Source organism: Abramis brama, assembly GCF_963993115.1.
Source record: "Abramis brama genome assembly, chromosome: 12".
Taxonomy (NCBI): Eukaryota; Metazoa; Chordata; class Actinopteri; order Cypriniformes; family Leuciscidae; genus Abramis; species Abramis brama.
In genome coordinates, this window is record NC_139974.1 from 37,540,632 (window position 1) to 37,565,721 (window position 25,090).

The window sequence follows — 25,090 nt, forward strand, 5'->3', positions numbered from 1 at the left end:
GTGTAAACCATTGTAGATCAGATGACTAGCTACCATCTCCTTTATTGAACTGCTCAATAAAGTTATTTCTCCTGAGACCTGAAAACTTTGACTCTGAAAGATTTCTTCTGAGACCTGAACCAGACTTTGAAGACTTGAACCAAAGATCAAGAATTGGCCACAACACTTGTAATGTCACACTCTTTTTCTAATTAAGAGAGGTGTTTATTTACTTAATTTTTCATCAATTTTAACAATATTTGTTCACTCTTCCTTCGATCAATCTGAGAAGTTGTCGAGGCTGTGTGTAAATCACACACTAAATTAAATTAGGTTTTGCAAATTACAATTTTACTGTAAAATGAAAATCCGAATAATTTGAATTCATTTTACAACATTTTTAACCCTTTCAAACCTGTTAAAGTGTTAAAGTAGCAATGAAACAGAAGAATAGATCTTTTCATCCATATTGTGAAATAAATCTAAAAAAAATATTTATTTCATTTTTATTTCTTTTTAAAAAAATCAGCCTAATTTAAGTAAAAGTACACACTGGTTTTAAAACAGATTTTTGAATAGTCTGACACAAAAGTTTACTTATTGATTTGATACAAAATCTTTGGTCAGAACTGATGTTATGTACATTTAATCAAAGACAAAATGTATGGCTTTAATCAGTATTTCAATCATTAGTATTTAATTACATTTGGGATTCGATAAGCAATGTCACCATCAACACTTTATACACAGAAGACCAGCTACAAACCATAAACTGAAAATTATACATTTTGCCAAAATAGCTTGAAGATGCAGATACTCAATTAAACCAAATGTAATTATGATGATGATTTAGAAAAAGATAAAATTACCACTATTCTCATCAGAGGACAGTTTAAGTAGCTTGAACTACTTAAAACAATGATTTCACACTTTTTTAACCTTTAGATTTTAATTACAAACTCTTGCAAAAACATTAATCTGAGAAAGTTTATCATACTGTATCATATGTTGGCAACAGACTCAAAGAAATGTGTAAGGACTATTTTGTAACACCCTTTTTCTTATTTAATTTATTAATTAAACAGGCCTCTCATCCTGGCCTTCTCTGCCTTTGACCAGTCAGCGAAGTGGTTGATACCAAGGCTGAATGTAAGACCGGCTCTGTTCATAGAGTGCACAAACCTGAGGAGGAAGAGGATGTTAAAGCTACAATATGTAAGATGTTTGTAATAAAATATCCAAAAATCACTTGGACAGTGTGATATATTTCCTGCAAATGTGTACTTACAATATCCTAAAAGTTCCCAAAGATTTTTAATTTCAGAGAAATTCCAGTTTTAAATAATGGCTCGTCCCTGACTCCCTGTTCACTTGTCGCCTATACCCGCGTTACCCTCGGTTTCCACTCGTACTGCCATAGTAACCATGGCGACAGACGTGCACAACTGCGTTACGTCTAGCGGCACGCTCACACTGTTGTTGTTTCGTTCAAACATAATGGACCATAGCAAGCAGACTTAGGGACAAAAGGAGAACTAAAACGAGGATCAGTGTCAGCGTGGTGTTTTCGAGATGCCGAGAGCTAGCGTCCGCGACAAACTTCGACTTGACAGAGACACGCAAATGTAGAGGTGAGCAAATGTACATAAAACTAATCAATGTTATAAAGCTCAACATGATGAAATGTTAGAATATGATCAGTATGTTATTCTAATGTTGATCTAGCTTACTGCTAGTCTCATACAGACAAACTAACACATAGAATAACTTTCAACACACTCAAATGCAGTTTAGTGTGATAGTGTAGAGCAAGTGAAACAGCGCTGCGTTACCTCACAAGTTTCATTCGTCTAATAAACTGACCTGTGTGAGTATTATTCAGCACTTGTGGGTAAGTTAGTTCGGTAGGATTAATTGTCCTTATTCCTTTATATCCGCGGGACTCGCGTGTGGCGCTGATATCTGTCTCTCATTAGCAATCGCGTCCTGCTTCATACCACAGTCATGTTAAAAACATCAATGTATTCACTCATCCATAAACATTATTAGATCCTTCAGCACGACGGCAAATTCCATGATTCCGCTTATGCGTCATCAACATACGCCTTTGTTATTGTAAGTGGTTAGCGACCCCTAGAGGCGAAAAAAATACATATTGTTGCTTTAAACAAAAAAAGCATATGCATCTTAAATCAGGCAAGTTCACAGATTGCTCACAGATTTGTTTTTCCTCACCGAAGAGTATGTACAAAGTAGCTTTCACGCTCCTCGTGCTCCTTCTCACTTTCATACTGACGTTCAAACTTCTCCTTAAAGGGGTCAAACAAACGGTGGGCGTGGCTAACAGGAGAGGTGTGGACATAGTCTTGAAGGGGGTTGGCCAATATTTGATGCTCCTCAGGAGGATCCGGAAACTTCTCATATGTCATATCTAGACACATTAAACCTCAGTGAGCATTTGATTAGATGGTCTGTAAGAGTAAAAGAGACGGACAAAGGCATGTCACTGAGTGTGTGTTCTCCAGTTACCTCCAGGTGGAGTGAAAATGTCGGACTCAGTTCGAGGACTGAAGTCACTGTAGTCAATCATGTATTTGTCATTGTGAGACTCCAAGAGAGTGTTGAAGCCCATCATCTCATAGCGGTACGGGACGGCTGAGGAATCATTTCCCTCTGGACGTTTGACCCACAGACGATATGTGTTCTTCTTATGATCAGCCTGTGTGACCTTTTTCCAGACCTCACACTGAACGCCTGCGCAATCCTCCATCTTCTCAAACTGCACAAAAAAACAAACAAACAAAAAAACATTTTATACACATTTCAGCCTAATTGTTGCATTGGTTTGCTCTAAAGAAGAAAGTCATTCAGGTTTGAAAGACATGAGGATGAGTAAATGATGACAGAATTTTTTTATTTTGGGTGAACTGTCCCTTTAAGAAGTACATACTTCAAAGCCCTGCAGATCAGGCAGTGCTGCCTGTGGATGTATTGGATCCTCCTTTGTACCATTAAGCTGGAAATATTTAATAGCTTGGATTTCAGTCCGAGTGGTAACTGGTGTGATCTGATAAATGGCACCATAATCAAAGTCGTTTCCAATCAGAAAAGTGCGCACTGTACCTGTGTAGAGAGCATCAATGAAGAGAGGCTGCATACGTAATCTATTTTGATTTTAACATTATGTGACTTTATCATGAGAAGATCACTGACTATTATGATAGTCGATGCGACTTCTGTTCCCCTCAAGGTCGTACCAAACTTCAAACGGTTCCTTTATCCCATCACCAGAATAAGGCAAAGTCAGCTCACCTACATATAAAAGGTACATGTAACATACTGAAAAAGAAGTGTCCTGTACTGGGATGTACTGTGTAATTAGGCAGAAATGCACCTTTGACATGATACATCTTTCCAAAATCAGGAACTGTTCTGCCACCAACTGGTGCGGCATCTGGGGATGAAAACACAGAGATCACACAATGCATTATATCAACTTTTCTATGGCTAAGAATAGAATAGAAATTATTGTATCGCATACTTGGCAGGTTGCATAGCAGGTTTAATGTTAAAACATTACAGGTAATGAAATCACGAGATCAACTCACATAGCCTACTGTATTAACGTTATGTCATGAGGGACCATTGGAGGCAGACAAATATTTATCGAGCTATGACAATTTTTATATCCTTGATTCTCGATTAGATCAATATCCCAAATAAATAGCTGACGAGTGAAAGGTTCAAAGATTCTCGTCGTGGCATGTTTATTATCGGAAATGTCCTACTTCCCACTTCGGAGGTCGTACACTGAAAAAAATTTGGAGTAGGATTTACTTGAAAAAAGCTAGGCAACTTTTTTCACTCAGAAAATGCTAGTAAATTTACAAAGATTTGCCAAGTAAAAACCTAAACATATTCATCAGTAGCTTTAATTAGAAATCTTTAAGTTAAATTTACTTGGAATATGGAATTAAGTAAACTTTACTTAACCTAGTTAAGTGAAAGTAACACAGAAAATAAGTAATTTTAACTTGGCTAGTAAAAGGTTGATTAATATCGATTTAGCTGAAATTTCCTTTGCATTACATTTCACTCAAACAATAATATTGAATTATACCAGTCATTTATAGTATGTGCTTTACTTAGATTATCTAAGTAATTTATACTACAGCATGTCAGATGTTAAGCATCATGTGAATGCAAAGACCTCAATACTTGGTAGACAATACACAATGACGGTAACATTTGATGGATCGTTTTTGTGTTTGAATGTGTCATTTTGAGCAGAAAATTTACTCGAAATGTCACAAAATGGCAAGTTACTAATCCTGACAACAAAAGCAATGATAAAACAGTGTAAATACAGCTGGAAACCAGTGAAAAATTAACCTCATTAATTATTCAAGGTCCAGTGCATGATGGGAACCCCAGTATCAGAAAAGCTGAGTAATTTTTACTTAATTTTATTGAGTTGATATTTACGCTTTCATTTCTACTCGCTTGAATTAAGTACTGATATGGAATTTACTTAATTTTTTTAATTCTTGCCTGAACTAACTTTTTCATGTAAATTACATTGTTTTTTTTCAATAGTATTTACTTCACCAAAAAATCATTTTTTACAGTGTAATAACGCCTATAAATACTAAACGCTAAACGCGTATTTAGTAAATATCTATTGGACTTTGAATAAAATGCAGCGTCCCTTTTTTTGCCAACCAAACCATCACTGCGACAGTTCCAGATTTCCATTAAATAAATGTTGTTTTCGCTGTATAAAATGCATACAACAAGCATCGGATGGTTATTTATATATGTAAATATGCAAGTGTAACTGTAAACAGAGGAGAAAGCAATGTAAATGACGTGGGTAAAAAACAAATAAAACTTAACCATCAGTCGTTCTCTCTTCCGCCATGATTGAAGTTTCCAGATGCAGTGACACCAAGACAGGAGGCTATATAAAGAGTGACCATAGGGAGAGTGACACACTCAGTATGGCAAGCCGTTTTAACTTTTATTCATTTCCAGGATATGAATTGTTGATATCAAGAATTACATTTTTGATATCAAGAATTACATTTTTGATATCAACAATTTACTTGTTGATATCAGCAATTGAATTCTTGATATCAAAAATGTAATTGTTGATATCAACAATTTAATTGTTATCTGTTATTATATTTTCACTAGTGAAATGTCACCATATGCTGCCATTCAAAATCAATTGTTGATATCAAGAATTGATTTCTTACTAGTAGAAATATCATTTTTAAAATCAATTATTACATTGTTACTAGTAAAAATGTGAATTACTGATATCAATAATTCAATTGTCACTAGTTGAAATGTCTATTCTTGATATCAACAATTGAATTGCTACTAGTAAAATTTTCATTTTTGATATCTGAAAATGTATTTCTGATATCAATATTATTTCAGATATCTAAAATGGCTTTCTTATAGTAACAATCACATTCATGATATCTGAAATTAACATTGTCACTAGTGAAAATTGAATTATTGATATCAAAAATGAACATTGTTACTAGTAGCAATTCAGTTGTTGATATCAAGAATAGACATTTCAACTAGTGACAGTTTAATTCTTGATATCAAAAATAAAGGTTTTTACTATAAGAATTGTATTTCTGATTTGTGAAATTGGAATTTCAACTAGTAAGAAATCAATTCTTGATATCAACAATGGATTTTGAATGGCAGCCTATGGTGACATTTCACTAGTGAAAATACAATTACGGATATCAAGAATTATAGTTTTTACTAGTTGAAATTAAATTGTAGATATCAAGAATTAGTATTTTAACTAGTGAAAATTAAATTGTGGATATCAAGAATTAGCATTGTTACTAGTGGAAATGTAATTTCTGATGTCAAAAATTGCCATTGTTATAGTAAAAATCTAATTCCTGATATCAATAACTTTCATTTTAACTAGTAAAAATTGAATTGTTGATATCAAGAATTAGTATCCTGGAAATGAATAAAAGTTCAAACGGCTTGCCATATTACATATTGGGAAAATAGCGTAAGCCTATCAGTCTTGACCGGCTGTTGATTTTTATCAACTAGCTTGTCAAATGTGTTTAAAGCATTACTGCATGTTAGGGCTGGGTGAAATGACACTACATATCATAGCGATGACATAAAGTTTGAATCGATGGAACTTTTTCTAAATCTTTTACATAGATTTGTGGGGTAAGCAAATTACTGGAACGTTGGAGTGGAAAAAGAAGCACTGATGAATGATGCACTACAAACATCTTCAGCTTTTAGTTTTATTGTACATAAAAAAATAATAAAAAAGGGCTAAATAGTGTCAAATGAATCTAAATTAATTCTAATTTTAAATTTTAGATACACTTTCTAATTTTAATAAACTTATAGAAACAAATAAACTTTACATAAAATAAACATAAAATTACTTAAAAAGCATTGAACTGTCTGCAAAAAAAAAAAGAAAAAAAAAAGAGTTTGAAATTCAGTTTATGCTGTGGAATCAAAACTGATATTGAGAATTGTGAAACCATGATATTGTTACTGTGAAGTAAAATTGAGATTTTGGTCATATCGATATTGCCCATACATATTCTTTGCTAGACAGCAGAAAAGGTTCCCACAGTTTTACATACTGTATGAATTTTTTAATAGTGTTCACCACAATAGACTACATTGTAACCAGAAATAAGTATATAAATGGCTGCTATTTTGCATAAGTTTATTTGTAATTGCCAGAAAGAAAGAAAGAAAGAAAGAAAGAAAGAAAGAAAGAAAGAAAGAAAGAAAGAAAGAAAGAAAGAAAGAAAGAGAGGGCAGAGATGTGGTTAGGAATGTAAAGTCAGTAGGCCTAAACCTACCATGTCTATACCTGCACTGGATGGCCATTTTCACATGTATTTTGTGTATTTTCAAAATACAAAATACTGTATTTGTATTTAAATACATTTCCATGTATTTATGCCCATCTCTGGAAATGGGAAGAAACTTTGCAGAAATGCTTGAAACATGAAGAGCTACTGCCACTGTGGAAAAATGTAGACCAATAAGTTTAACAAAGAAGCAAATAAATACAATTTTACATAATACACCTATATTACAACTATACAGAATGGCTCTCATTTTATTTTTTAATTCATCCTAATGTAAGCAAAAAAATAAACTGATTCTAACAGATTATTATTGAATAATCTGACAAAAAAGGACATACAATATCAGAACATGATTTGATATAGTATTTTTTTGAAAACTGATGCAATGCACATTTAATTAAAGAAAAAGGTGTTGTTTTAATCAGTAGTTAGTGTTTCACTACATTTGGGGTTTGACCAGCAATGAGCACTTTATAAACTGACCAGCTATAAATTATAAATTGAAAATGATTAATAATAATTACAAGAAAAGATGAAAATACCAAGTTAAGTTAGTTGAACTATTTGTTATTACAATGAATTCTCATTTTTCTCCCTCAGCTCTGCATGACAAACTCTTGCAAAAACATTATTGTATATGTTGGCAAAATACTTAAAGAAATGTGTGAGGACAAATCCACTATGCAAAATATGTTTGATTGTTTGCATTCCCTTTCTAGAACTTGCTCACCCCGCCCCTCTGTTCTGTGCGTACACCGTTTGTAACACGATAACCATAACGCGTTGTTCATTATAAATGTGGGATTATGAATCATATTGAGAACGTCATACATAGAAAACATGCCGTAATGTACCCTGAGTATAAACCTTAGCCGAATTCATCGTAAAGCGTGCTAGCGATTTGCAAAGATTAATATAAAGATTAATATAAAGGTTAATAAAACATTACACTCACTTCAGTTATTCTGGAGGTGCAGCAGGAACACGAATAGTATACTGACCTCGTTTGTAAAGCAGTCTGGTGTGTGAAATGATTCGTGCAAACATGAAAGCATTGTTGATCGTGGGGAATATTCCCTTTGAAAACAAACTCAGCCACTGCATCTTCAGTGGTTCGGATTTAGGAACATCAAAATGATGCTGTGTTCGTTATTACACCCAGAACACCACAATCGCCATTCTGCTCATAGACAGTGCTCCAGCGTATCAACAATGACCGCGCGGACTATGATTGACAGTTCGCTCACGAGCGAGGGCGGGTCTGAGTTGAAACGCTGCTGTCAATCAACAATCGTGGGAGGGGCGTCGATTTTGTGACGTCACAAAATCGAACGGCTTGATTTGAGATGTGGGAAAACATATAAGAAGATTTTTAAAAAAGTTATTTTGATTGAAATATCTTTGTCAGCAGACACAGCACACACAGTGCTAGAAGCAGCTATAATTATGAATATTAATTACTATAATTGATCTGCTGATAGACATTCATGAGGGATTACCATTGTCATTCTAAATGTTTTTAGCCATGACTATATTTACAATATAGCACACTCATACATTATTGCTTATTTAATCGATTATGTAAATAATAGATGTCTATTTTTACAATGTCATTTTACATCACTAAATATCTACTGTTTTTTTGTTTTTCCACACTGAAGAGTAGGCCTATGTACAAATTAGATCTTGCGCTTCCATACTGACATTTAATTTTAACATTTTTAACCCTTTCAAACCTTCAAAACCTCAAGCGTTAAAAGTAGCAATCAAACGGAAGCCGAAACAGATCTTTTCTTCCATATTGTGAAATAAATCCAAAAACTTGATTTATTTTATTTTTATATTCATTTTTATTTCTTTTTTTAAAAATCAGCCTAATTTAAGTAAAAGTACACACTGGTTTTAGAAAACACATTTTTGAATAGTCTGTCAAAAGTTTACTTATTGATTTGATACAAAATCTTTGGTCAGAATTGATGTTATGTACATTTAATCAAAGACAAAACTAATGGCTTTAATCAGTATTTCAATCATTAGTATTTAATTACATTTGGGATTCGATAAGCAATGTCACCATCAACACTTTATACACAGAAGACCAGCTACAAACCATAAACTGAAAATTATACATTTTGCCAAAATAGCTTGAAGATGCAGATACTCAATTAAACCAAATGTAATTATGATGATGATTTAGAAAAAGATAAAAATTACCACTATTCTCATCAGAGGACAGTTTAAGTTACTTGAATTACTTAAAACAATGATTTCAATTTTTTTTAACCTTTAGATTTTAATGACAAACTCTTGCAAAAACACTTAATCTGAGAAAGTTTATCATACTGTATCATATGTTGGCAACAGACTCAAAGAAATGTGTAAGGACTATTTTGTAACACCCTTTTTCTTATTTAATTTATTTTTCTAATCTGGAATTAATAAACCTCCTCTCATCCTGGCCATCTCTGCCTTTGACCGGTCAGCGAAGTGGTTGATACCGCTGCTGAATGTAAGACCGGCTCTGTTCATAGACTGCACAAACCTGAGGAGGAAGAGGATGTTAAAGCTACAATATGTAAGATTTTTGTAATAAAATATCCAAAAATCACTTGGACAGTGTGATATATTTCCTGCAAATGTGTACTTGCAATATCCTAAAAGTTCCCAAAGATTTTTAATTTCAGAGAAATTCCAGTTTTAAATAATGGCTCGTCCCTGACTCCCTGTTCACTTGTCGCCTATACCCGCGTTACCCTCGGTTTCCACTCGTACTGCCATAGTAACCATGGCGACAGACGTGCACAACTGCGTTACGTCTAGCGGCACGCTCACACTGTTGTTGTTTCATTCAAACATAATGGACCATAGCAAGCAGACTTAGGGACAAAAGGAGAACTAAAACGAGGATCAATATCAGCGTGGCGTTTTCGAGATGCCGAGAGCTAGCGTCCGCGACAAACTTCGACTTGACAGAGACGCGCAAATGTAGAGGTGAGCAAATGTACATAAAACTAATCAATGTTATAAATCTCAACATGATGAAATGTTCGAATATGATCAGTATGTTATTCTAATGTTGATCTAGCTTACTGCTAGTCTCATACAGACAAACTAACACACAGAATAACTTTCAACACACTCAAATGCAGTTTAGTGTGATAGTGTAGAGCAAGTGAAACAGCGCTGCGTTACCTCACAAGTTTCATTCGTCTAATAAACTGACCTGTGTGAGTATTATTCAGCACTTGTGGGTATAGTTCGGTAGGATTAATTGTCCTTATTCCTTTATATCCGCGGGACTCGCGTGTGGCGCTGATATCTGTCTCTCATTAGCAATCGCGTCCTGCTTCATACCACAGTCATGTTAAAAACATCAATGTATTCACTCATCCATAAACATTATTAGATCCTTCAGCACGACGGCAAATTCCATGATTCCGCTTATGCGTCATCAACATACGCCTTTGTTATTGTAAGAGGTTAGCGACCCCTTGAGGCGAAAAAAATACATGTTGCTTTAAACCAGAGGTCTTCAATCCTGCTCCTGGAGGGCCTCTGTCCTGCAGAGTTTAGTTCAAACCTGCTTCAGCACACCTGCCTTTGAATATTCAAGCGATTCTGAAGAGCTTGATGAGCTGATTCAGGTGTGTTTGATTAGGGTTGGAACTAAACTTTGCAGGACAGAGGTCCTCCAGGAGCAGGATTGAAGACCTCTGCTTTAAACAAAAAAGCATATGCATCTTAAATCAGACAAGTTCACAGATTTCTCACGGATTTGTTTTTCCTCACCGAAGAGTATGTACAAAGTAGCTCTCACGCTCCTCGTGCTCCTTCTCACTTTCATACTGACGTTCAAACTTCTCCTTAAAGGGGCCAAACAAACGGTGGGCGTGGCTAACAGGAGAGGTGTGGACATAGTCTTGAAGGGGGTTGGCCAATATTTGATGCTCCTCAGGAGGATCCGGAAACTTCTCATATGTCATATCTAGACACATAAAACCTCAGTGAGCATTTGATTAGATGGTCTGTAAGAGTAAAAGAGACGGACAAAGGCATGTCACTGAGTGTGTGTTCTCCAGTTACCTCCAGGTGGAGTGAAAATGTCGGACTCAGTTCGAGGACTGAAGTCACTGTAGTCAATCATGTATTTGTCATTGTGAGACTCCAAGAGAGTGTTGAAGCCCATCATCTCATAGCGGTACGGGACGGCTGGGGAATCATTTCCCTCTGGACGTGTGACCCACAGACGATATGTGTTCTTCTTATGACCAGCCTGTGTGACCTTTTTCCAGACCTCACACTGAACGCCTGCGCAATCCTCCATCTTCTCAAACTGCACAAAAAAAAACATTTTATACACATATCAGCCTAATTGTTGAATTAGTTTGCTCTAAAGAAGAAAGTCATTCAGGTTTGAAAGACATGAGGATGAGTAAATGATGACAGAATTTTTCAATTTTGGGTGAACTGTCCCTTTAAGAAGTACATACTTCAAAGCCCTGCAGATCAGGCAGTGCTGCCTGTGGACGTATTGGATCCTCCTTTGTACCATTAAGCTGGAAATATTTAATAGCTTGGATTTCAGTCCGAGTGGTAACTGGTGTGATCTGATAAATGGCACCATAATCAAAGTCGTTTCCAATCAGAAAAGTGCGCACTGTACCTGTGTAGAGAGCATCAATGAAGAGAAGCTGCATACATAATCTATTTTGATTTTAACATGTGACTCTATCATGAGAAGATCACTGACTATTATGATAGTCGATGCGACTTCTGTTTCCCTCAAGGTCGTACCAAACTTCAAACGGTTCCGTTAGCCCATCATCAGAATAAGGCAAAGTCAGCTCACCTACATAAAAAAGGTACATGTAACATACTGAAAAAGAAGTGTACTGGGATGTACTGTGTAATTAGGCAGAAATGCACCTTTGACATGATACATCTTTCCAAAATCAGGAACTGTTCTGCCACCAACTGGTGCGGCATCTGGGGATGAAAACACAGAGAGATCACACAATGCATTATATCAACTTTTCTATGGCTAAGAATAGAATAGAAATTATTTTATCGCATACTTGGCAGGTTGCATAGCAGGTTTAATGTTAAAACATTACAGGTAATGAAATCACGAGATCAACTAACGTTATGTCATGATGATGAGGGTCCATTGGAGGCAGACAAATATTTATGGAACTATGACAATTTTTATATCCTTGATTCTCGATTAGATCAATATCCCAAATAAATAGCTGACGAGTGAATACATAAACCTAGTTCATCAAATTTGTAGATGGATCAAAAGATTCTCGTCGTGGCATGTTTATTATCGGAAATTTCCTACTTCCCACTTCGGAAGTCGTAATAACGCGTATTTAGTATATATCTATTGGACTTTGAATAAAATGCAGCGTCCCTTTTTTTGGCAACCAAACCATCACTGCGACAGTTCCAGTCCATCAAATAAATGCTGTTTTCGCTGTATAAAATGCATACAACAAGCATCGGATGGTCATTTATATGCAATATGAATATGCAAGTCTGACTGTAAACAGAGGAGAAAGCAATGTAAATGACGTGGGTAAAACGAATAAAACTTTACCATCAGTCGTTCTCTCCTCCGTCATGATTGAAGTTTCCAGACACAGTGACACAACACAACCCACCAGAGCCCGTCACGCCCTTATAAGACATTCTCTGGACACACCCAGAAGTGAAACAGCGAGAATAATGTGCGAAATCACGAGTGAAATGAGATGGGCAGTATTTCAGATATATGACAGAGACATTCACTAGCTCAGCATTGGATCAGCGATTTTTTCTTTTCTTTTTTTTTTCTTTTTTTTTCATAAGGTGAGAATGTCATGATCAATTCTACTTGTTAGTGCATTATTCACTTCAGTTAACATGAAAGAAAGAGCACAGACAAGTGGGAAAATAGCGTAAGCCTGTCAGTCTTGACTTTTATCAATAGCTTGTCAAATGTGTTTAAAGCATTACTGCATGTTAGGGCTGGGTGAAATGACACTACATATCATAGCGATGATATAAAGTTTGAATTGATGGAACTTTTTCTAAATCGTTTACATAGATTTTGCATAGACCCTGTTTGTGGGGTAAGCAAATTTATCCGGAACGTTGGAGTGGAAAAAGAAGCACTGATGAATGATACACCACAAAAATCTTCACCTTTTAGTTTTATTGTACATTAAAAAAATAATAATAATAATCAAAAAGGGCTAAATAGTGTCAAATGAATCTAAATTAATTATAATTTAAAATTTTAGATTTTAATTTTAGACACTTTCTAATTTGAATAAAATTATAGAAACAAAAAAACTATAATTTTAAAGAAAGAAAGAAAGAAAGAGAGGGCAGAGATGTGGTTAGGAATGTAAAGTCAGTAGGCCTATGTACTGTGACCTATACCTGCACTGGATGGCCAATTGCACATGTATTTTGTGTATTTTCAAAATACAAAATACTGTATTTGTATTTAAATAAAAAAAAATTCCACACAGTATTTTGTATTTGTATTTTAAATACATTTCCATGTATTTATGGCCATCTCTGGAAATGGGAAGAAACTTTGCAGAAATGCTTGAAACATGAAGAGCTACTGCCACTGTGGAAAAATGTAGACCAAGTTTAATAAAGAAGCAAACAAATACAATTTTACATAATACGCCTATATTACAACTATACAGAATGGCTCTCATTTTATTTTTTAATTCATCCTAATGTAAGCAAAAAAAAAAAAAAACTGATTCTAACAGATTATTATTGAATAATCTGACCAAAAAAAGGACATACAATATCAGAACATGATTTTATATAGTAATTTTTTGAAAACTGATGCAATGCACATTTAATTAAAGAAAAAGGTGTTGTTTTAATCAGTAGTTAGTGTTTCACTACATTTGGGGTTTGACCAGCAATGAGCACTTTATAAACTGACCAGCTACAAATTATAAATTTAAAATGATTAATAATAATTACAAGAAAAGATGAAAATACCAAGTTAAGTTAGTTGAACTATTTGTTATTACAATGAATTCTCATTTTTCTCCCTCAGCTCTGCATGACAAACTCTTGCAAAAACACTATTGTATATGTTGGCAAAATACTTAAAGAAATGTGTGAGGATTGTTTTGTAACAAATCCACTACCTACATGCAAAATATGTTATGCAAAAATGCATGCAAAATATGTTTGATTGTTTGCATTCCCTTTCTAGAACTTTATAAAAAGAAGATTGATCTCATTTCTGTCCTGTACAGATTGCTACAGTATTTAGAGGTGAAATGGTAAGATAAGGATAGGCACTATGACATGTTTAAAACATGTTTGATATCCTCCAACTGGATGAAATCCTAGTCTGAAGCTAAAAATCTGTGAGTCTGTTGTGTACACAATGAAATCTGTCAATTCTGAGTGATTAAAATCTCCAGACTGGCTCCGACTTTTGGAAGTGTCAACTCAACTCGTCTAGACTGCAAATCAGGTAAAAAAATCGGAGCAAAAGCTGTGCAGTGTATTCCAGTCTTTACTCAAACTGTTTCGCAACCAATATGCATAAGTTGAACAAGTTCAGTCAGAGCAGAGCTGTAAGTTGGTTCTGATTGGCAGACTAGTGTCCACCCAGCTACTGGAGCTCTGAATCACTCTTGACCACACACTGATCTCTTCTTCGGTAGAATCCATCCAGCAAACTGACTGACCGTAACTCACTCCTGCAACACATAAACACACAGTCTTAAAGAGGAACTATTATGCCTTTTTACATTTTCAGCATTCTTTTTTTTTTTATTGTGCAATGTTGCGGTTTGAGCATGAAAAGGGAGTAATTCTCTATATCAGTGTCACTGTTTCTGAACTCCCTGAAACGCCTCCATTGTAGTCTTGAGTTTTCTTGGGAACAAACACGTCACAATATTCCTCATTTAAATAATTCCCGCCCATGGCATACGCTAAATAAAGGGGCGGGGCCTGGTTGAGTTAGTTAGTAGTTTGTTGAAACTGGCGGTTATGGTAAGGGGCGGGACATTTCCCAAAAACACTCGAAGCTGTTGACCAATCACAATACAATGATCCAGCCAACCAATCAGAGCACATTGCGCTTTTCAGAAGGAGGGGCTTCATGGAGACAGGAACTGAACAGGGGTGTGTTTCCCAAAAGCATTGTTAGCCGACTATGGTCGCAAGTTCCGTCGTTTTCAGCGTAGTTCAATGAGTCGGTGTTTACCAAAAGCAAAGTTCTAATGAACATTCGCAAACAGCATCGCAAAGTTGTGTTTGGAACGACAGCTCTCGACCTGTGGTTAGAAGCAGAGATTCTAGTTTGCATGACATGTGGACTTAATAAATCCTTGTCTTGAGCAAAATAAGCAAGCTGACATTCATTACAATCTGTATCGTTTATATAGAATACATACAAATGTCATTTACGTCTTTTAGTTTGTCAAGAGATTTAAAGCACCGTTTTTGAAGAGTGCGCATGTGCGAACGTGCTTTACGACGTAAGAACGAGCCCATGACTGAATCTGTAAATAAAGCAAAATAACTGAGAAAAATGAGAAATAGTCCTCAGATGCCATGTTTGTAATTTATAGCAAAATATCTAGCATTAATTCAGTCTCAAACAGATTCATTAAAGAAAGTTATTACTCCAAACACCTGCGTGAGATCATTAACCAACGTGGTTGAACGACCAATTTGCGACAGTACGGTTTCGGGAAACAGTCGTGACTAGCTAGTTGATTTCTTCAACGATGCATCATACTATGGTATTTAAGCAGCGAGTTACGTCGTTGTATGGGAAACGCACCCCTGAGCGTTACTGACAGCTGGGAAGAGAGGAGCTGCAACAATATAGGCCTAAAATATGTAAGATAAGGTGTTTTTTGAACATTCAACATGAAAACCTATTCTAACAGAGCCCAAAGACAAAATCAAGACTTTGTAAAAGGGCATTATAGGTCCTGTTTTTATTTTTATTGTCAAGTATGTTCAAATCCGTATTACCAGAGCCTGTGCTGAGTCGTACTCCACCCAGACAGTCAGAGTGATGTGGATTCCAGACTGTTATTTCAGCACATGCCTGAATGAGGTCACTGGACTGAAACCCGTCATAAACCATTGTGTGGTTGAACACTGGGCTGACAGAAGCTCGCACCAGTCGAGTCCGCTGGCCACTGATGCCGCTTTCATCTGGTAATACCACACTGGACAAACAGACCATACTCATGCACTCATACATAATAAACAAATAAATAAAATGACCCAGTCTGTCATGAACGTGCACACACACCTTTTCACATATGTGTTGGGTGCACCACGTTTTGTGGGAAGTAGACCAACAATCTCTCTCAACCATATATGGAGCTCACCAGTCAGTGGATGGCCATTTCCTACAGTCACAGAACACACAAAACAAGATATTGACATGAAGGGGTTTTAAACACGCTGTACCTGAACAGACCACAGGGGGGCAACACTGTCCCAGGACCAATCAGTAATGAGACCAGAGGGATCCAATCTCAGCAGGGTTTACCAAACAAGGGGTTTGTGAGTGGATGAAAAGCTAATAATTAAATTATAATATTTAAAATAAAGAAAGAGGGCTGCACAAGTAATAATAAAAAAAAAAACGTGGTTATAAACCTGTTGTCAACTAAACAGCAAAAACTATTTTACGCCAAAATAAAAGCTTGAGGGTTTGAATAATTTAAGACATTAGTATTGCAGTGTAAAATTAAATTATTTTTTAATGATCAAATATTATTATTTTTATTTATTTAGAGTGCAATTGTATTATTACAATGGTAATATATTTCTGGCTAATTAGTTAAAAGTAATAACAATAATCATGTAAAAATATGATATAAATAATAATCACAAAATAAGTTTCTGTCGAAATTAAAAAATGTATAATTAAAATACTTTATTTTATTTGTTAACCTGCATGACACGTGACCATTATCCAATATCAGAGAGCCTTGTTAAGTAATTGAAATATTAAAATAAAGGGTGTACCTCAATAAAATATTTTATATCAAATGGATTCTGCTGACCAAAAAAGTTTGGGAATCCCTGCTCTACTGTATCGCCTTTTACTGAAGGGACAGTGGACCCACCCATGAAAAACTGGTAATGGGTCACATGACGTTTAGCAATGGCCCTGCATATAAATGTGGATATAAAGGTTTTAAACATGAAGCATCTGCTCACACTCACCCTCTGAACCCGGAGGTACAAACTTAATTGAGAACAGAATGGTTCCTCTGCTGATGATGGCATCTGGACTTAACTGAACCTACATCAAGAGAAGGAGTCCTAAATGAGAGACTGACTATCACAGGTTTATTTCATTACACATATCAGACTATGACTGCATCCGAAATCACATACTTCCCAACTATATAGTAGGCGAAAAAGAGTATGTAACAAAAGTAGCATGTCTGAATTCACAGTACTCATAAAAGTCGTCAAAAATGTACCTGGATGAACTACTACTTCCGCGAGATTCTGAAGTGTGCATTCAATGGACACTTTACTATACCATGAGGCCTCGGGAGAGGATTTGTGAACAGTGAACATAACTGACGCTGGTAGGTCACGTGACAATGACAACATGGAGAATGTTCACTATCGTGAAGTAATTACTTATTCAAAATTTGATGGCTTTCCTGGAGCTCAAACAGTAGAGCGTTGACGCTTGCAACGCCAAGGTCATGGGTTCGATTCCCAGGGAAAGCAAGAACTGATAAGAAATGCAATGCAAGTTGCTTTGGATAAAAGTGTCTGCCAAATGCATGACTGTAAAATAAATGTACATGTAAAAATAACTCTCTACTCATGAGCGTATGTGATTTGGGATGCAGACTATCTCTGAATCTGGCTCACTCTTGGCTGGAGGTTGTGCCAGGTTGGTTGGCTCTGGCTCCAGTCCCACAGACCCAGCCTCACCTCCACCTCCCCCAGGAACAGGTTTCTCCTCATTCTCTCCAAGTGCCAGACTGACAGACTCAACACACGAGCCTGGAGGTCCAGTCTGCGCACTTTGTACTGGTACAGGCAACATTTTATAGTTGAGTGGGGAAAGAAATAGTACTGCAAGTTCAGTAATGTATTTTAAATTCATAGGAGTAATTTGAAAAATAATAATCTATGAAAGAGAACTGACTTTCATGGTTTCATTATAGACTGGATTTAATGTTTTTCTCTTCATTGCAGTTTTCTTCTTACTGCGGGATGTGTTGTCGGGGAGAAGGTAAACTTTAACGTATCTGTGTGTGAGAGAAAGACGGAAACCATCCATTATATACGTTCAAATAAAGTTTGGGGTCAGTACGTTTTTTTTTTTTTTTTAAGAAATTAATATGGTAACATTTACGTTAAGCATTTATGTATAATGCATTATATCTTTTCATAAATAATTGTAACCAAAGTTAAAATGCAAATCCTTGTTAAATCTGAAATCGGTTGTTTGTCCTGTGTTTGAATGCATTATACTTTGTAACAATAAATAGATAAGTATTATAATGTATTATAATGGTTACAATTATTCCTGAGACCATATGATGCATTATAAGGTGCATTACAAGGCATAATTAATGCACTTGTAAAACTTTTATAATGCATTATATATATAAAGGCTTTAAGTAAAGTGTTACCATTAATACTTTTATTCAGCAACGATGCATTGAATTGATCAAAAGTGGCAGTAAAGACATAATTAATGTTTCAAATAAACACTGTTCTTTTGACCTTTGTGTTCATCAAAGAATCCTGAAAAAATGCATCACAGTTTCCACTGTTTACAACATTGATAATAATCAGAAATGTTTCTTAAGCAGCAAATCGTCATATTAGAATGATTTCTGAAGGATCATGTGACATTGAAGAATGGAGAAATGATGCTGAAAATTCAGCTTTGATCACAGGAATAAATTACATTTTACATTATATTCTAACAGCCTTTTAATATTGTAATAATATTTCACAATATTACTGTTTCTTCTTTATTTTTGATCAACCCTGGTGAGCATAAGAGACAAAAATATTAAAATAAATAAATTAGTGCTGTCAAACGATTAAAATATTTAATCCCGATTAATCGCATTAATGTCATAGTTAACTCGCAATTAATCGTAATTAATCGCACATTTTTATCTATTCTAAATGTCCCTTGATTTCTTTTTGTCCCATTATTTTTTCTCATTTTAATGCTCTTATAGTGCTATGCATAAGTTTAGACACCCATGCTAAAGTTGACTAAAAAGAGGAATAAAAAATCATCTTTTGGAAATTGAACTTAATGCCTTAATTAAAAAAATTAGGAAAAATCCAACCTTTAAGGACACCAATTTTCTTTGTGAATGAATAATGTATCATAAATGTTCTTCCTTAAAATACAGGGTGCATAAGTTTGGACACCCCTATGTTAAATTCCCATAGAGGCAGGCAGATTTTTATTTTTAAAGGCCAGTTACTTCATGGATCCAGGATACTATGCATCCTGATAAAGTTCCCTTGGCCTTTGGAATTAAAATAGCCCCACATCATCACATAGCCTTCACCATACCTAGAGATTGGCATGGGGTACTTTCCATAAGATCATCTCTCAATGCAAATCAAACCAGCTATTAGGCTAACTGAAATAAAACCATGCCAATCTCTAGGTATGGTGAAGGCTGTTTGATGATGTGGGGCTATTTTAATTCCAAAGGCCAAGGGAACTTTATATTCTTACTTTTAATTTAAAAATAAAAATCTGCCTGCCTCTATGGGAATTTAACATAGGGGTGTCCAGACTTATGCACCCTGTATTTTAAGGAAGAACATTTATTTATTTACGATACATTATTCATTCACAAAGAAAATTGGTGTCCTTAAAAGTTGGATTTTTCCTAATTTTTTTAAATTAAGGCATTAAGTTCAATTTCCAAAATATGATTTTTTATTCCTCTTTTTAGTCAACTTTAGCATGGGTGTCTAAACTTATGCATAGCACTGTATCAACATGGAAAAGTGGATCGGCTTGCTTTGTGCAAATGTTTTTTTATTGAAAACAACATTGGCATATACTGTAGTGTACAATTTCACACTAACATTCACACTTGGAGCAAATAATCGCATCAGAGAATGTGTGCTTGGCCATCAAGTGGTATTTCAGACTGGACGTGCTGCGATGATCGCTCAGTTCACAACGACAAAACACACAGATCACTTTAGTCTTGTCAAGGGAACCATTTGGCAACTTTTTAAAAGTAAACTTTCCATTCAGAATCTTATTGGCATCCATTTCGGCGTCTCGCGCTCGCCATCCACTCAAAACGTAACGTTAGCCTTCTACTCTTTGGCCGGCTAGCAAGCCCAAACAAGTGTGTGAGGCGTGCCTGTTGTTTTGTTTCCAGTCTAGCTAGATCCAGTGTGGTGTTGTAGTTTTTCTAACGTTACTAGTTGCAACAGCATGTGAAAAAAACTACAAAGTTTGCTAGGCCAAAAAGAACGTTAAAGGGATAGTTCACCCAAAAATGAAAATTCTACCCTCAAGTTGTTTCAAACCTGTATGAATTTCTTTTTTCTGCTGAACACAAAAGAAGATATTTTGAAAAATGTCGGTAACCTAACGGTTGATGGACCCCATTGACGTCCATAGTATTTTTTTTTCCTACTATGGAAGTCAATGGGGTCCATCAACTGTTTGGTTACCGACATTTTTCAAAATATCTTCTTTTGTGTTCAGCAGAAAAAAGAAATTCATACAGGTTTGAAACAACTTGAGGGTGAGTAAATGATGACAGAATTTTCATTTTTGGGCGAACTATCCCTTTAATCTCGCAATAAAAAATTTTACGCCGTTAATAACGCGTTTAACTGACAGCAGTAAAATAAATAAATAAATAAATGAAATAAATACTGAAAGTATGACTGAATGAAAATGACCATGGCCATTGTACACTTACGGGTCCGATCGATTTTTGCGGGCCGATGCAAGGTCTTGGCAGGATATAATGTGCACGTGAAGCTCCTCCTTCTTGATGTCATACTGCAGCGAGAACTGGATCCGCCCTGATACTACAACATCCCCGAAATCCCCCACACTGTACAGGCTCATCAAACTGCCATTCATCTACTCACACAGAAACTGCACTGTTTACACCTGCACAGCTTCTGTTGCTCTGCAGACCATCATGTGTTGTGTTCGAGAGAGAGTGTGTCTTACCATATGATGAGAGGTCAAGCTGCTAACTGAGCCAAACCTAGTGTAGTCTAGTTCAGTGCTGCCAGAGTCAATGTCCCCCTCTGAGTCCATCTACAGAGACACACAGATACATAATACAACAGCTTCTCACACATGTGTGTATCTGTACGACAGGCCTAGCTGAACAGACCTGCAGAGATGGTGGTGCACTTGGCAAAACTCTCCTTTCTTTGTCTGCTGACTCTCCCAAACTCCCTGAGGCACGAGGGAAAGAGAACGTGAGCAGAGTGGAGCGTTGAGGCATTTATAAATGCATCATATGATTTGACTTTTACCTTCGAGACCATTTCCTACTGCTGCGCTCTTCTGTTCAAAGCAAGAACATTATGTGAAACCTCTCATATTTCACACGCATAGATAATATAATCTTAAATGTAAAATTACCTTTGTGATGTGTCTTGTCCTGGATTGTGGTTCAGGCGTTGCCTTAGGAATGAGGCTATAAAGGATATACCACAATATAAGACAGTGGATCATAATTAAACTAATAACTGAAGATTAGTTCACACCCTTGAATCTGTCACACTTTGTTCGAGTTTAAAACACATTTAATATTCTGCAATATCGATTTGACTGCACTGATACTGAAAAGAAAACCTGATGCTATTGATAATGACACCGATGTTTCATGCAGAGCTGCTATATAGATAATTCGACCGTGTTTCATAATTGACGGATTTTGCAACATTGACAGTTATTTAACGGAATTGAATCATTATTAATGAATAACGACACTATTGTCTTTTTTAAAGCTGCTTTACAGCCAAATTCAAATTTGAATATTTGATGAAGTTTGCATCATTGATAGTTATTTTCCTGTTATCTCTGTAAAGCTGCGCTACAGTTAATTATGACTTGACTTAAATACAAGTGATCTTATCTGCACAGAAAATATTTGCATTCAATATTTCTGATTTCAAACATATTATTGAATCATCATTTGCATGTTAACATGTTCATACACAAGCTATATTAAGTTAGTGAATAAGGCCCAATGAGATATGATCAAGTACACTGCATTTAATGGGTTTCCATGTACTCTTCCATGTTTTCTTTAGTGTGTAATGTTGCTGTTTAAGCATGAAAAAACTCTGCAAAGTTACAAAGTCACTCAAAGTGTTATTCTCTATATCAGTGTCTGTTTCTGAACTCCCTGAAACGCCTCCAGTGTAGTCTTGAGTTATGAACACGTCACAATATTCATAATTTAAATAATTCCTGCCCAAGGCATACGCCAGGGATAGGCAACTCCGGTCCTGGAGGGCCACTGTCCTGCAGAGTTTAGCTCCAACCCTAATTAAACACACCTGAACAAGGCAATCAGTGTTTTCAGGATTACTAGATAGATACAGGCAGGTGAGTTTTTATCAGGGCTGAAGCTAAACTCTGCAGGACAGTGGCCCTCCAGGACCGGAGTTGCCTATCCCTGGCATACGCTAAATAAAGGGGCGGGGACTGGTTGAGTTAGTTAGTGGTGTGTTGAAACTGGCGGTTATGGTAAGGTGCGGGGCATTTCCCAAACAAGCTCGAAGCGGTTGACCAATCACAACACACTGATCCAGCCGACCAATCAGAGCACTTTGTGCTTTTCAGAAGGCGGGGCTTCATAGAGACAGGAACTAAACAGAGCGTTACTGACAGACTGGGAAGAGAGGAGCTGCAACAATGTCAAATATGTGAAAAATAATGTGTTTTTTGAACATTGAAGCATGAAAACCTATTCAAGTAGAGCTTAAAAACAAAATCCTGACTTTGTAAAATGGCATAATATGGCCTCTTTAATATACAGACTGTTTAGATGCATTTATTTTACTCAGTCCAAAGTTAAGGAAGAGAGATGACACCAAAAGTTGCACCAACCTTTCTCCATCTTTTTCTCTTTCCTTCTCTTCCTGGTCCTTGTCATCCTCTCTTACACTTATATGTTCCAGCAATTCTCTCTCTGTACTCTTTTCTTCCTCTCGCTGCTCATGTAATTGAGAAGAGTCATTACTTTTTTCTTCATCAAATATTGCCATCAAAGGTGTATCTAGTAAAAAAAAAAGAATATTGTAATGTCAACACATGTATATGCACACAAATACTACTCTAGTCTACAGGGATGAGTAGGAGATCATGTGACCTTTTTCACGTCGCTTACGACGTATGGAGGCATGCACAACATCAGCTCCTCCCTTCTGATATCTCTTAGCGCGCTCTTCATGAAACCACTCTCCCGAGAGAGAGCGCAGATGGACAGGGTCTGACACCGTCTGCTGAAGCTTACTGAAAACACAAATATATTTTATTGCTCCTATGACTTATGTGAACCAAATAAGTCCAGTATTGTACACAGACTGACCGTATTCTCCCTTCCTCTTTGCTGCGTAGTTCAGCATCTCTCAGCAGAACATTGAGAATTACAGTTTGCTCCACCTCAGTCAGGTGACAGAGATCTAGTTTAGGTTCCCCTTCCATTTCAGGCACACTTCACACCTGGTTATTAAGATGATTTAGATTAGATTTATGAGAACCCACACCTAAGAGTTGCAGATGGAAATGTGGGAACTGAACGAGTTGAATGCACAAATGAGAGAATACAAATTTAAGAAAACAATTTAAAAAAACAATAAAGGTTATTGTATCAGAAAAGCAATTTTCAATTGCAAGACACTTTAAAATTAATTTAAGAATGAAATCAAATTCAAATTAATTTTCAATTTCCAACCTGCGTTAATGTGTATTCATGTCCTCCAGATGCAATAAAGGGACTTCAAATTCCCTAAAACAAGAAGAAGAAAAAAACATAATAGCCCACTAATGCTCTTTGATACGTTGTTTTTAATGCCACAAGGATATGCTTTTTGTTTGTATGGTTTTTTTTTATTTACTTTATTTAATAAATTGATTTTATTTTCTTATACACTATATATACACTTTCGAAATATACACTTTTTTTACAGCCCAAAATGTCATCTTTATATGTTTGCTTAAATATTAGCCTATACTATAACCCCCTAAATCCTTCCGTAGCAATCAATAATAATAAACCAAATAAAAATTTGCTTTCCACACTACTAAATTCACAAGTGTACATATTAAACTCCTAAGCAACAAGAGTTTATATGTGTAAAAATGTGTATAATATATAATATTTCATTAAATTCCTATTTGATTTTGTAACTGATATACAAAGAATTCTGCATTTCCCTGCTTTGTCCCAAGCTAAATTGACAAATAAAGAGATTAAAATCATTTCCAATATAAGTATCTGATACAAAGCGATGCTTGAATCGCGCACGCGCATAACAAACAGCGACAAACAAGGCAAAAGTAAACAAATTGCTTACCACTGCACTGAGGCCAAGTGTTTATCTACTTCCACATAACACAAGCATAAACTATTATAATGCACTTTAGGTCAAGCTGCTAAAGACTTTCGGTTAGTTAAATGTTTAACAAACGAGGATAAATTAACAGATGGAGTCGCACCTGTCAAACTCTCTCACTTGCACCCAACTCAAACGTGAAAAAGAACGAGAAGAAGCAACTAATGTTTACAACTAAATGTAAAATCTGTACCTCATCTAATGTCCTCTGGGTATTTCATTGTCCTCTGGGCATTTCATTGTCGCGGGTTTTTCTTTGCCTAGTTTAGCTGTCGGTAGTTTCTAAACACACACTCGTTTGTATCTGGTTTGGCAGGACTGGCACTCACACACACACACCCGCCCTCGGGCACAGAGCAAAATACGAACCGGATTCTCACACATCACCGAGTATGCACTCATTTTACTAATCACTTCACGTTCACGCAGCATGTTATGTATGTCTCTCTCTCTCTCTCTCTCTCTCTCTCTCTCTCTCTCTCACACACACACACACACACACACACACACTCTCTCTCTCTCTCTCTCTCTCTCTCTCTCTCTCTCTTAGGTTGTCTAAGTGTTGGTAATGCAAGTAATGCATT

The 25,090-nt window shown here is 36.0% G+C and overlaps 2 protein-coding genes across 4 annotated transcripts; both read right to left on the bottom strand.

Moving 5' to 3' along the window:
- Nucleotides 1-170: 170 nt before the first annotated feature.
- On the bottom strand, nt 171-12,554 carry LOC311093710 (counting factor associated protein D-like). 3 transcript variants are annotated; one of them, XM_084131292.1, is made up of 7 exons: nt 4,876-4,925; nt 3,374-3,433; nt 3,193-3,291; nt 2,930-3,102; nt 2,509-2,758; nt 2,215-2,410; nt 171-1,161 (listed from the first exon to the last, which is right to left on the bottom strand). In XM_084131292.1, the coding sequence occupies exons 1-7, from the start codon at nt 4,898-4,900 to the stop codon at nt 1,053-1,055; spliced, it is 912 nt and encodes a 303-aa protein (XP_083987418.1). In that variant the 5' UTR covers nt 4,901-4,925; the 3' UTR covers nt 171-1,052. The 3 variants fall into 3 exon arrangements, with proteins under 3 accessions (XP_083987418.1, XP_083987417.1, XP_083987416.1); XM_084131291.1 differs by lacking the exons at nt 2,215-2,410; nt 2,509-2,758; nt 2,930-3,102; ... (1 more) ...; nt 3,374-3,433; nt 4,876-4,925 and adding exons at nt 10,662-10,857; nt 10,956-11,205; nt 11,363-11,535; ... (1 more) ...; nt 11,799-11,858; nt 12,472-12,528 and having other exon boundaries at nt 1,038-1,161; XM_084131290.1 differs by lacking the exons at nt 171-1,161; nt 2,215-2,410; nt 2,509-2,758; ... (2 more) ...; nt 3,374-3,433; nt 4,876-4,925 and adding exons at nt 8,737-9,414; nt 10,662-10,857; nt 10,956-11,205; ... (2 more) ...; nt 11,799-11,858; nt 12,472-12,554.
- Nucleotides 12,555-13,490: 936 nt separating this feature from the next.
- sytl1 (synaptotagmin-like 1) lies at nt 13,491-24,826 on the bottom strand. The gene is made up of 16 exons (XM_084131288.1): nt 24,700-24,826; nt 23,846-23,899; nt 23,480-23,613; nt 23,261-23,403; nt 22,999-23,167; nt 21,523-21,577; nt 21,414-21,444; nt 21,269-21,333; nt 21,100-21,189; nt 20,840-21,006; nt 18,055-18,157; nt 17,775-17,936; nt 17,106-17,184; nt 16,180-16,279; nt 15,894-16,093; nt 13,491-14,602 (listed from the first exon to the last, which is right to left on the bottom strand). Exons 3-16 carry the CDS (start codon nt 23,593-23,595, stop codon nt 14,460-14,462), a joined length of 1,623 nt encoding a protein of 540 aa, XP_083987414.1. The 5' UTR covers nt 23,596-23,613; nt 23,846-23,899; nt 24,700-24,826; the 3' UTR covers nt 13,491-14,459.
- Nucleotides 24,827-25,090: the final 264 nt, after the last annotated feature.

Bases quoted from the DNA above. Each gene is read 5' to 3' on its own strand.
- LOC311093710 (XM_084131290.1), bottom strand. From the start codon at position 12,496: ATGACGGAGGAGAGAACGACTGATG. The intron at 11,722-11,798 runs GTGCATTTCTGC...TTTTTTATGTAG, and splicing joins AAAGATGTATCATGTCAAAG to GTGAGCTGACTTTGCCTTAT. The intron at 11,206-11,362 runs GTATGTACTTCT...TTTTTTGTGCAG, and splicing joins CTGATCTGCAGGGCTTTGAA to TTTGAGAAGATGGAGGATTG.
- sytl1 (XM_084131288.1), bottom strand. From the start codon at position 23,595: ATGGAAGGGGAACCTAAACTAGATCTCTGTCACCTGACTGAGGTGGAG. The intron at 18,158-20,839 runs GTAAGTGTACAA...TCTCACACACAG, and splicing joins CGCAAAAATCGATCGGACCC to ATACGTTAAAGTTTACCTTC. The intron at 14,603-15,893 runs GTAATACGGATT...TATGTGTTGCAG, and splicing joins ACGACTCAGCACAGGCTCTG to GAGTGAGTTACGGTCAGTCA.